General features: G+C 40.5%; 1 protein-coding gene across 2 annotated transcripts in view; it reads left to right on the top strand.

Moving 5' to 3' along the window:
- LOC139444995 (stabilin-2-like) overlaps positions 1–12,805 on the top strand; it is a 207,475-nt gene that overhangs the window by 30,911 nt on the left and 163,759 nt on the right. For both annotated transcript variants that reach the window (XM_071226035.1, XM_071226034.1), the window contains exons 15-19: positions 307–462; positions 1,371–1,430; positions 3,575–3,670; positions 6,332–6,418; positions 9,479–9,590. In XM_071226035.1, coding sequence (XP_071082136.1) covers positions 307–462; positions 1,371–1,430; positions 3,575–3,670; positions 6,332–6,418; positions 9,479–9,590 — 511 coding nt within the window. The remainder of the gene's footprint in view (positions 1–306; positions 463–1,370; positions 1,431–3,574; positions 3,671–6,331; positions 6,419–9,478; positions 9,591–12,805) is intronic.

The raw sequence follows: 12,805 nt of genomic DNA, 5'->3' as shown, positions 1-12,805 counted from the left end.
TCATATTATAAGTATTATCAGGAAATTCGAACTTCTTAGTTCTTTATTGGGGAATTTTTACTGACATTTGTTGCAGATTTTGGCCCGAAAATCGGCCTCTGAGCAGTTCTAGACACATCGCTGCAATGTGACAAAATGAGGTGATAATGTCTATGACTTGTGTCACCTTGGATTTTAGTCCCATTAACACTGTCACATCATTGCTGAAATACCGTTCAAAGTGTCATTTTTACCCGTGAAGATCCAGGTACGAATAGGTCTTCTGATTTGTTTTACTGATGATGATGTCATTTCTGATGTCCCTAGGGCCTGATACAGTTGAACGGCAATGTGAACATCTCGCAGGCTGACATCACCTGCAGGAACGGCATCTACTACCACATCGAGAGTCTCCTAGTGCCTGCTGACATGGGGGACGTGCTGCCCAAACGCTGCGATGTCAGGACCTTCCGAATTGTTCGGGTAGGCAGATGGCCTCACTTCAACCAGATGTTTTATAAATAGAAATAAAGTTTATGTGATCATTTCTGCAGTGGTTTTACATGCAATACAAAATCAACAGTTTCAAAATATATTTTGACAGAGGTTTTCATTTATTGTTACTTGTTTGCATGTGTGTTGTCAACACTGTCCAATATGTGTCTCACTAGGCTATTTCTGTGGGGAATTGTCTAATACATGTCTGTCTATGGAATTCGGGTTAGCAGTCAGCACTATCCAAAAGATTTGTCTATCTAATGGATTCTGATTAGAAATGGTCAGCATTAGACACAGTGTATGGCCCCCTGTTACAGGCCTGTGTTTAGTCAACCCAATCTCATTAAAATCAGATCTTAGTTCTCGCTATCGCTAAACAAAGATCTGAGGACATCCCATTACAGGTCACGTCAGAACGACCTTTCATCCAACAAATCAAAGCGTTGCTTACCAGATCATGAAAGTGACAGACAGAATGCGTTTTCTGGTCATGCAACCTTGAAATATTTAACAGAGGGTATTCCAAACGACAGTTACGGGTTTTATGATTATATCCATACAATCTAGGCCATCTATAAACCATTCCAGAATGTTCTTTTTATCAGTTTTAAATTTTTTAAACGGGAATACGTCAAAATATGTTTCGAAGCATAGTTGCCAGTTTGAAACTAGTGTCAGAAAGCTTGAGAAAGTTGCTTTCTGATTGGCTAATGTCGATTTCTTGTCAGTCATTTCATCGATCGGTCAAAGTTCGCGAAAGGTCGTACTCATGTGAACCGTAATGGGATGTCCTCAGATCTTTGTTTAGCGGTAGTGAAAACTAAGCTCTGATTTTAATGAGATTGTCAGGCAACCAATACACTGAAGATATGTTGTGTGTTGTTTTCTTCCAGGGTTCCTGTGATGTGTGTTATGGTGACCTTAAATGTCCACTACCAACAGATAAACCACTGGTGAGTACAGGGTATAACATAGATAAACCATTGGTGAGTACAGGGTATAACATGGATAAACCATTGGTGAGTACAGGGTATAACATGGATAAACCACTGGTGAGTACAGGGTATAACATGGATAAACCATTGGTGAGTACAGGGTATAACATGGATAAACCATTGGTGAGTACAGGGTATAACATATATAAACCATTGTTGAGTACTGTTTATAACATGGATAAACCATTGGTGAGTACAGGGTATAACATGGATAAACCATTGGTGAGTACAGGGTATAACATGGATAAACCATTGGTGAGTACAGGGTATAACATGGATAAACCACTGGTGAGTACAGGGTATAACATAGATAAACCATTGGTGAGTACAGGGTATAACATAAATAAACCATTGGTGAGTACAGGGTATAACATGGATAAACCATTGGTGAGTACAGGGTATAACATGGATAAACCATTGGTGAGTACAGGGTATAACATAGATAAACCATTGGTGAGTAAGGGTATAACTTAGATAGACCATTGTGTACAGGTCAAGAGTGATGGGGCACCTCATGTGTAGGTATATGTGTAGGTATATTATTAGTTATGGTGTCACGCCTTGCCCAATATTTTTCTGCAAACCTAATATGACACCGTCTACGGCCACAAAAGACACCATAACGAATTGATTATGCCGAAAAGTTTACACATGTTGGTATCTTCGTTGCACATGTCATGTCAAAGTGAAAAGTTGACACTTACAATCAGTATAAATGACAGGACCAGTACATATGTTTCCGATACAGCCCTTTAATCATCTTCCCGAGGCAAGAGAGTTAACTGACTTTAAAGTCCAGTTTCCGGCCTTGCCGAACTAGGCTGGAATTACTGGGCTCTATCGTAGTGCCACCAGTCGCTATTACCAGTTATGTCCCTTCTAAGACTCTCCTATGGACCATTCAGATTCCACCTCTCATATCACTTGCATTTGCTTCAAACAAAATGGCGGCACCTGGTCAGGGTGATCTAATCGTTAATTAAGATCTATATTGTCATAAAATGTGTCTTACATCGTGAAATGCATAAAATCATATGAGCACCATGATTAAAAACATGACAAGATTCGGAAAGTATATGCTGACAACGAGTTGGCGGTGCACATGCTTTGCAAATCCTGCAATCGACCGAAATATGGATGACAGTTTACAAACCGGATTTCGATTTTGTTTCGCGATTTTGATTGACCTATGCATAGACTCATTAGTCCAGCTAAAATGTAACTCCATAATACCAGCTTAGTTCAGCAAGGGTGGAAACATGACTTTCAGTTAACTCCCTTGCCTCGGGAAGATGCCCTTTAATGTAAACACAAATGTTAACAATGGAATATATAATGCCCTAAATGTGAATGTTTAAACAAGTATTATAGCTAAAATGGATGGAATTATAATCAAACTGCCCACATGTTAACAGGAATCTGGGGTCAACTGTAACTTGATAGCTGCCCGCTTATCCCTTATGACAGGCTGCTATCTATTCTATTGCTATGTGACATCATCAGCGTCACGTTTCTTGTTTGGGACGTCATCCTGTATTATGTTCTATGACGTTGCTATTTGTAAATCAGTGACCTCTGTATAATTTTTGGTAATAAAGTCATGAACGTAGTTACTTTGAAAATTAATGTCTTTGCGCATCACAATTAATTATTTTAAAACACAAACAGTGTCAAATAACGAATTTCTGCACCAGAATGTTCTTGGGAAATATGTGAGGTGGGTGTTGGAAAATCCAAGATGGCTGTTACTGACAGTACACGGTCTCATATTAGGTCAGTAACAACCATCTCTGATCATTACTGACTGTATATGGGTTCATGTGGGTAAGTAGTTCTGCTCTCTGATTGGTCAATCTCACTTTGAGGCATGATTAAGTAGTGTAGGTTGCTGTGTTTGCAGCTCCATCTGTTAAAGTTACTACTGGTGTAGCTCTTTAGTTGTATACCAAATAGCCACGAGATGATGACACGTAACCTTTGAGCACTTTTGTTGTGAATGATGATGATGTTGATGATGATGATGTTATTCTTGTAGTACTACTATTTTCATGTAATCTATGAAGCTGTTTAGTTAATTGTTACACTGTGTTTTCTCCTTTCAGAAAACTGTCATAAGTGGATGTCGCTACTGGGTGAATATCGAGGGACAGTATGTGGCATATGTTGGATGTGCTCGCATGTGCAACAGGACATACACGGTCAGTATAAGTTATAGTAACATCATACAGGTATGCAATGTTATAGTAACATCATATAGGTATGCAATGTTATAGTAACATCATACAGGTATGCAATGTTATAGTAACATCATATAGGTATGCAATGTTATAGTAACATATACAGGTATGCAATATATCTGCACAAGAGACCTGGTCAGTGTAACACATAGCAACACCACCAGGGAGTTAGTATACAGGTATGCAATATATCTGCACAAGAGACCTGGTCAGTATAACACATAGCAACACCACCAGGGGGTTAGTATACAGGTATGCAATATATCTGCACAAGAGACCAGGTCAGTATAACACATAGCAATACCACCAGGGAGTTAGTATACAGGTATGCAATATATCTGCACAAGAGACCTGGTCAGTATAACACATAGCAACACCACCAGGGGGTTAGTATACAGGTATGCAATATATCTGCACAAGAGACCTGGTCAGTATAACACATAGCAATACCACCAGGGAGTTAGTATACAGGTATGCAATATATCTGCACAAGAGACCTGGTCAGTATAACACATAGCAACACCACCAGGGGGTTAGTATACAGGTATGCAATATATCTGCACAAGAGACCTGGTCAGTATAACACATAGCAACACCACCAGGGAGTTAGTATACAGGTATGCAATATATCTGCACAAGAGACCTGGTCAGTATAACACATAGCAATACCACCAGGGGGTTAGTATACAGGTATACAATATATCTGCACAAGAGACCTGGTCAGTATAACACGTAGCAACACCACCAGGGGGTTAGTATACAGGTATACAATATATCTGCACAAGAGACCTGGTCAGTATAACACATAGCAATACCACCAGGGGGTTAGTATACAGGTATGCAATATATCTGCACTAGAGACCTGGTCAGTATAACACATAGCAATACCACCAGGGAGTTAGTATACAGGTATGCAATATATCTGCACTAGAGACCTGGTCAGTATAACACATAGCAATACCACCAGGGAGTTAGTATACAGGTATGCAATATATCTGCACTAGAGACCTGGTCAGTGTAACACGTAGCAACACCACCAGGGGGTTAGTATACAGGTATGCAATATATCTGCACTAGAGACCTGGTCAGTGTAACACGTAGCAACACCACCAGGGAGTTAGTATAAAGTTGCACAATATATTTGTATACCAGCTCTGTTTCATATAAAGCCATGTAAATGTTATTGAAAATAATAGCATGATATTTGGTCATTTATCTAATCAATGTTTTATCATAACAAATTCATTGACAACCTGGTAACAGGAGACAAAGCAACACCCCCCAAAATGATTGGTGTAAAAACCCAATTAACAATGTCAATATTGGGTGTGACAACCATTTGCCTTGATACAGGCGTGGCAGCGGTGGGGCATTTAAGACAACAGACGATAGAAACTGCATGAGGGATGTTATTCCAAATGTCAACTTGATTGGCCTGAGCTAGCATTACTGGCAGGTTATGGTCCTCTCGTAGACATTGTTCTATCTCCTCCCTGACATGTTCTATGGGGAAGAGGTCTGGAGAAACACCCGGGCATGGCAGCACATCATGGGTGGGTTGGCTGTCATTATCCTGCTGCAATGTGACATCACTTCCCTGCATTTGCACAAAGAGTAAAACATGATCTCGAACGATGTTATGTCATTCAAGTGATTAACAATGATGAGGTGTGTTCTCCCATGAGTTGTGGAGGCACCCCATACCATTACACTTCCACCCCTAATTGACACTGAGTGCAGCAAGCATCGCTGAAACGTTCTCCTGGATGGCTGTAGACCCTTGCATGACCATCAGAGCTGTCCAGATGACTTATCTGTGAATAGTATACTGTCCCAGTTTGTCTTCTGAACTTCAGATTCCGTCTACATCAAGTTTTGCTTGACTGATGGTGACATGGAAGCAAAATTGGGCATATTGCTGGACGTCTGGTGCGAATGTTGTGCTCCCTCAACCAGTTGCACACAGTTCTGCCACTACATGGTCTCAACTCAGGGGGGCGGTCGGGTAGCTTAGTGGTTAAAGCGCTTGCTCGTCATGCCGAAGGACCAGGTTCGATTCCCGACATGGGTACAATGTGTGAAGCCCATTTCTGGTGTCCCCTGCCGTGATGTTGCTGGAATATTGCTAAAACCATACTCACTCACTCACTCACTTACTCACTCATCTCAGGGATTGTTCAAACTGTTATTTTGGTAGTTGGTATCAACTCAGTAGATGCACCAACCGAATATGGTTGTCTTGTTGATGTGACATCACATATGGACGACCGGTCCATGGCAAGCCATGAATGTTGCCCTGCTCTCCAAAGAGATAATACTGTGTTTCGATGAACATGAAAATGTCTGGCATCTTCGTTTTGCAACATACCCTTTGCAAGTAAATTTTCAGAAAGCCGTAACATTGTATAAGCATTATTTACGGCATGGCATTGTACCCCAGTGGCATGGATTGTTGATTATAATATCAACCACTGGTTTGTTTGGTCAAGATTTAGACAATTACAAGCTGCTGTGGTGAACCTAGATTGTTGAAACGACCCCAGTTTACTTTCAGTAAAAAAGTTTCTCCAAATGCATATATATAAATTAAGTGAGAATATTACCTGTTTCTTTCACCCACAGAGGAAACGATGTTGCCCAGGTTTCTATGGTGAAGACTGTCAGTCATGTCCAGGAGGCTTCCAGAGGCCATGCAATGGGAGGGGCAAGGTGAGTTACAGTGTCTGACTAACTTTCAAGCATGGGCCATAACAAAGTGAATGAGACAATGTAGTACATAGTTTGCGTAGTTCATTGCAAGTGTATTTGGTTTGTTGAGGCCGTTTAATTTGTATATTAGTGACAGCCAGCTAAACGTTATATAGGAGTCCAAAAGGAAACGGCAATGGAAAAGAACGAGTACCAAGCAGTCATCAAGATTTTGATTTTATCAATGTCAACCAGTCTTAATTTGTACTTGTAGCCTCAGGCCCACATACAAAGTAAACAAAGTATGCAAAAATACAAATTATACATCAAGGGTGATGGTGGTTTATCATATATATTTATATTTAGATCTTCAGTACATATATATATTCTCAAATCATTAAAACATGGGCATTTCATTATTATGTGGAATTCATCCTCTAACTCATTTAAATTACAATTCTGACAGATTCTTTAACATCTTCCAACATTTATGTAGATTTTTGCATCTCCAGTTCTTAAAAGAACTAAGTATCTTCTATGCATTAAATAAATTTTACAATACACATATGGTTCAGCATTTAATGAAAATTTCTATTTACTGTAACTATCAACTTTATTTTGACTTTAGAGAAGTACTCCCCAAGAAATTCATGACCATATGAAATTTAGAGGTAATTGAGGAGGATTTCGTCAAATTCAAACAGAGATTAGTAATGGGTGAGGAAACATGGGTCTACCACTTTGATCCTGAGTCAAAACATCAATCCATGGAATGGCACCATTCCACTTCTCCGGCACAAAAGAAATTCAAGTCTTCAAGATCAGTAAAGGAAGTTGTGGCCACTGTATGATAAGATGCTAAGGGTGTGATCCTTGTTGATTTCTTAGATAGTCAAAAGACGATTACCAGTGTCTACTATGCTGATTGGCTTCATTGCCTGAGAGATTCTATCAAGCGTTGAGGAATGCTGACCGCTGGAGTTCTACTACTTCATGTCAATGCCTCTTCTCACGCCTCTCAACTTACAAAGGCTACTGTGTGACAATGTGGGTTCCTCACCCTCCATACTCACCAGACCTGGCACCAAGTGATTTCCACTTAAGCTGAAAGAACACCTTCTTGGAAAGCGCTATGACGACAATGATGACCTCAAAGCTGCCGTGACTGGGTTTTTCAGAGTGGCTTCAGAAAACTTCTTCCTGACTGTCATTGAAAAGCTTCACTATCAATATGAGAAGTGTATTGAAAAGCAGGGAGATGATGTTGCAAACCAAATTTAAAAACACTTTCACAATTGTTTGTTTGGCTTAGAACACTTTTGACCAGCCCAGGGGGACCAACCCAGGGGGACAGGAGGCTGTAAAGATTGGGTAGAGCAGAGAGAACTCTTTAGCTGTCCCCATAGGGAGATCCCAGCTGTGTAATGGGAGAGGCAAGATGGGATAAGGACGGGGCAGAGTGTACTCTTTAGCTGTCCCCATAGGGAGATCCCAGCTGTGTAATGGGAGGGGCAAGATGGGATAAGGGCGGAGCAGAGTGTACTCTCTCGCTGTCCCCATAGGGAGAGCTGAGCTGTGTAATGGGAGAGGCAAGATGGGATAAGGGTGGGGCAGAATGAACTCTCTAGCTGTCCCCATGATGGAGATCCAAGCTGTGTAATGGGAGGGGCAAGATGGGATAAGGGCGGAGCAGAGTGTACTCTTTAGCTGTCCCCATAGGGAGAGCTGAGCTGTGTAATGGGAGAGGCATGATGGGATAAGGACGGCACAGAGTAAACTCTCTAGCTGTCCCCATAGGGAGAGCTGAGCTGTGTAATGGGAGAGGCAAGATGGGATAAGGACGGGGCAGAGTGTACTCTCTAGCTGTCCCCACAGGGAGATCCAAGCTGTGTAATGGGAGGGGCAAGATGGGATAAGGACGGGGCAGAATGAACTCTCTCGCTGTCTCCATAGGGAGATCCAAGCTGTGTAATGGGAGGGGCAAGATGGGATAAGGGCGGGGCAGAGTGTACTCTCTAGCTGTCCCCATAGGGAGATCCAAGCTGTGTAATGGGAGGGGCAAGATGGGATAAGGACGGGGCAGAATGAACTCTCTCGCTGTCTCCATAGGGAGATCCCAGCTGTGTAATGGGAGGGGCAAGATGGGATAAGGACGGGGCAGAATGAACTCTCTCGCTGTCCCCATAGGGAGATCTGAGCTGTGTAATGGGAGGGGCAAGATGGGATAAGGGTGGGGCAGAATGAACTCTCTAGCTGTCCCCATAGGGAGACCCCAGCTGTGTAATGGGAGGGGCAAGATGGGATAAGGGTGGGGCAGAATGAACTCTCTAGCTGTCTCCATAGGGATACCCCAGCTGTGTTATAGCAGGGGCAAGGTGGAACAGGATTGGAGCCCCATTGATATGTTAAGCCTCTTTCCCCTATAAGCCTTGCAATGGGAGGAAAAGAAAGGGGTATGAATAGTATGCTAGTAGTTGACCCTCAACTTTGACCTAATGTTAATGGTCAAAGGAGATACGACTATCAAACCGTTGAGATATTAGCTGTGTAGCAAATTTCTTGTTTTTGACGACAATTTCAGAAGAATGTTTTACACAGGAAAATATCTTGACATTTCAAAAATATCTGCCCCTAACATCAGCCTTAAGTTTCTAATTTTTCTGATATTTGGATCCAAGCGTGCTTGTCAGCTTGAAAATGTTAAATAAAACACACCAGACGACTACCAAAGTGTGATGGTTTTATACCCTCTTTGAACAGTATTTCAGTTATGTAGCTGTGTGTCAACTTCTTGTGGGAGGAAATGCCAAAGTGATGAAGTTTTTCATACAAAATACAATATTTGATATTTTCTATTGTATAAAATACCTTTCTCTTCTTGCAGAACACTAAGCTGTCAGTTGCAGCAAGTGTAGATTGCATAGTGTATCTTTATAGATACAGTTTCCTGCTGTGTGTCTCTTAAATTTGTATCCAAACATGGAACAGATGTGACAGAATATTTAGCAAGTCATATTTTATAAAATTAACTAAATGTTTTTGAAAACAATTTCTCATGGTTTTCTTTGACTTTTGTTTCAGTGTTTTGACAGTCTGTATGGCAATGGTACATGTTTCTGTGAGAAAAACTTCAGTGGACTAGCCTGTCAGAACTGTGCTGGCATCGAGACCTTCGGCCCCAACTGTTCTCAAAGTAAGAGCATGACATTTAACGTACTTTTCAGATGGCAGGAAAGATGAAAAACCCTGTCCTATTAACCCACATTCCTGCCTCCAAGCTACTCCTACACAATGGAGTACTGTAGCTCCTTCCCGGTGTATACGATTGTAGCTCCTACACAATGGAGTACTGTAGCTCCTTCCCGGTGTATACGATTGTAGCTCCTACACAATGGAGTACTGTAGCTCCTTCCCGGTGTATACGATTGTAGCTCCTACACAATGGAGTACTGTAGCTCCTTCCCGGTGTATACGATTGTAGCTCCTACACAATGGAGTACTGTAGCTCCTTCCCGGTGTATACGATTGTAGCTCCTACACAATGCAGTACTGTAGCTCATTCCCGGTGTATACGATTGTAGCTCCTACACAATGGAGTACTGTAGCTCCTTTCCAGTGTATACGATTGTAGCAGACTTGCATGTGTTTGAATTATGGTATACTTCAATTTTCTTTTCAAGGTTTGTCAGCACCATAAAGGTATGTGCTCGTGGTTTGCACCAAAGTGGTAAACGTCTGAGACCTGCATCACTTCGGGCTTTCCTCCCACATTAAGCTGACATACTGCAATATAACTATAATGCTGTTTTAAGCATCATTAAACACAACTCACTCACTCGCTCCAACCATAAGATTGGACTCAGTCTCTTTTTCACATTTTAAGCAAAATCATTAAAATAAATTTCATACCTCATGTATTAAAAATATTTAAGTTAGAATAACTTTCTGACTTTTACTACATTTGATTATTGACACAAGAAGTCTATCCCACCCTTCACCCATCTTTCTAATGCCAGTTATTATTTTACTGATCTTGTTGTTTTTATTCATGCTTGACATGACAATCCTTGTGGAGTATGTGACACGTTGTCATTTGATACACATCAAGTCATTTTATTTGACAGGACACAACTGAATCAATTACTTCCTGTGTTTAATCATTGACATAATTTGATATGCAATGGAAACATTTGTTTCGGTAAATGTGCGTGTTAATTTCTCTTTTGTTTTGTCTAATCCACTTATAATGCTTTCAAATAGGCACTATGTTCTCATTGAATTACTGTTATCAGGTTAAAGAGGCCAGCCACAATGTTATCATAACATTATGGCTCCAGCATTCTCAGAATATGATGAACTTTCGTGCAAATTGTTTTTAGCAAAGTGATAGCATTGTTTTCATGGTTCTTTGATACTGTCTATCACAGCGTATTTTTAAGAGATGATTTTGATTTTTTTAAAAATATTGTTAAATAAATCAAATGCTACATGTGTAGAAGAAAAAATGGAAAATTCATTTGTATCCCCGCAAGTTCTTTTCAGATGGTGCTCAATGCATCACAACAGACAGAAACTAAATGTGAACATGAAGTAGTAATTAAATTTTTGTCCAATCCTAAATGACCATGTTTTGATCAAATGGTTCACCAAATAATTTCTTTGGAATAAAAAACATACACCGGGTTGTGTTGATTAGAGTTATGGTTTGATCGAACAGATCTGTTAAAACATTTCATTGAGTCAAAAAAAATTTAATCAGTGGAAGAACTTCACTTTACATTTCTCTCTGTAACCTTAAGTGTTTCCAGTAAAACATATTCTATGTGTTATTGTGGGAAAATCCTTTTAATAAATATTGGTAGCAAAATGATTAAAACTAGAAATCATTTCAGCAAACTGTACAAACCAAAATATAACCAAGTTTTGCATCATGATTGTCGGCCAGAGGTCGTATTGAAAGTGGGTCTTTTCTGCTGTTTCATATGCAATGTATTTTTATTGATTCAACATGAAACGTGTTTAGTGTCCCCGATTGTGTACCGAGGATCACAACATTCACACAATGAAACGTGTTTTATCTCAGTCGATACCACCCTTTATATGCCAATAAGGTCGTCAAAATGATGCCGAAAACTTTCATAACGCCGTGGATGATGAGGAATGGATTTTTCATCACTGTCTTGTGCAGATGGAGGGAAATTAGACAGCAATCAACAACTCGTGATTGTTACTACGCATTGATTTGATTGTTAGATGAAAAAGACAATAATCCATCACAGCTTGAAGCCATCTAGTTCTCCGGGGAAGAAACGGTAGGGGAATGTCGTTTACCTGTCTTGATCAATTGCGTGAGCCTTTATTTACAAGACATTGTTATTGACACCTGCTGTCAAAGCCTTTAGGGCAGCATGTTAATAGGAGGCAATGTGAGGAGTTTCGATTGGCGATCAGGAGGGGATCAATGAGGAGGCTGTAGACACTGATAACAGCTGACAACTCCTTACACTGTCTTCATTAGCCACTCCTTGCACTGAAGGTCATAGTTGTCAGAAGAGAAGCATGGGGATAAGGTCTAGGAAAGGGTGTTGGGAGTTGACTTGGAAAATGTTTAATAGTTCAGAAGTATACTTAAGAAGTTGTTGATATGTAAATACAGATCATGTGTACTTTTCAGTATTCACCAGGATCTTCTTTTTGTCTTTTGTCTATTATATTTTTTCAGGTGAGAAGAAAACTAGACAGTATATGATAAAATAGCTTCTCTGTATTTGACTTAATGATCTATTGATGGAGTATTGATGAGTGGTTGTTGTCGTCATCCCTTGTGTACACTGTATGACACCATGCCTTGTGTACACTATATGACATTATGCCTTGTGTACATTGTATGACATCCTGCCTTGTGTACACTGTATGACACCATGCCTTGTGTACACTGATAACATCATGCCTTGTGTACACTGTATGACATGATGCCTTGTGTACATTGTATGACATCATGCCTTGTGTACACTGTTTGGCACCATGCCTTGTGTACACTGTATGACATGATGCCTTGTGTACATTGTATGACATCATGCCTTGTGTACACTGTTTGACACCATGCCTTGTGTACACTGTATGACATGATGCCTTGTGTACATTGTATGACATCATGCCTTGTGTACACTGTATGACATCATGCCTTGTGTACACTGTTTGGCACCATGCCTTGTGTACACTGTATGACATGATGCCTTGTGTACATTGTATGACATCCTGCCTTGTGTACACTGTATGACACCATGCCTTGTGTACACTGATAACATCATGCCTTGTGTACACTGTATGACATGATGCCTTGTGTACATTGTATGACATCATGCCTTGTGTACACTGTTTGGCACCATGCCTTGTGTACACTGTATG

Source organism: Haliotis cracherodii, unplaced genomic scaffold (genome assembly GCF_022045235.1).
Source record: "Haliotis cracherodii isolate W230 unplaced genomic scaffold, xgHalCrac1.p SCAF_6, whole genome shotgun sequence".
Classification (NCBI taxonomy): Eukaryota; Metazoa; Mollusca; class Gastropoda; order Lepetellida; family Haliotidae; genus Haliotis; species Haliotis cracherodii.
The sequence above is the reverse complement of the archived record's forward strand: the minus strand, read 5'-3'. Positions and strand labels throughout refer to the sequence as shown.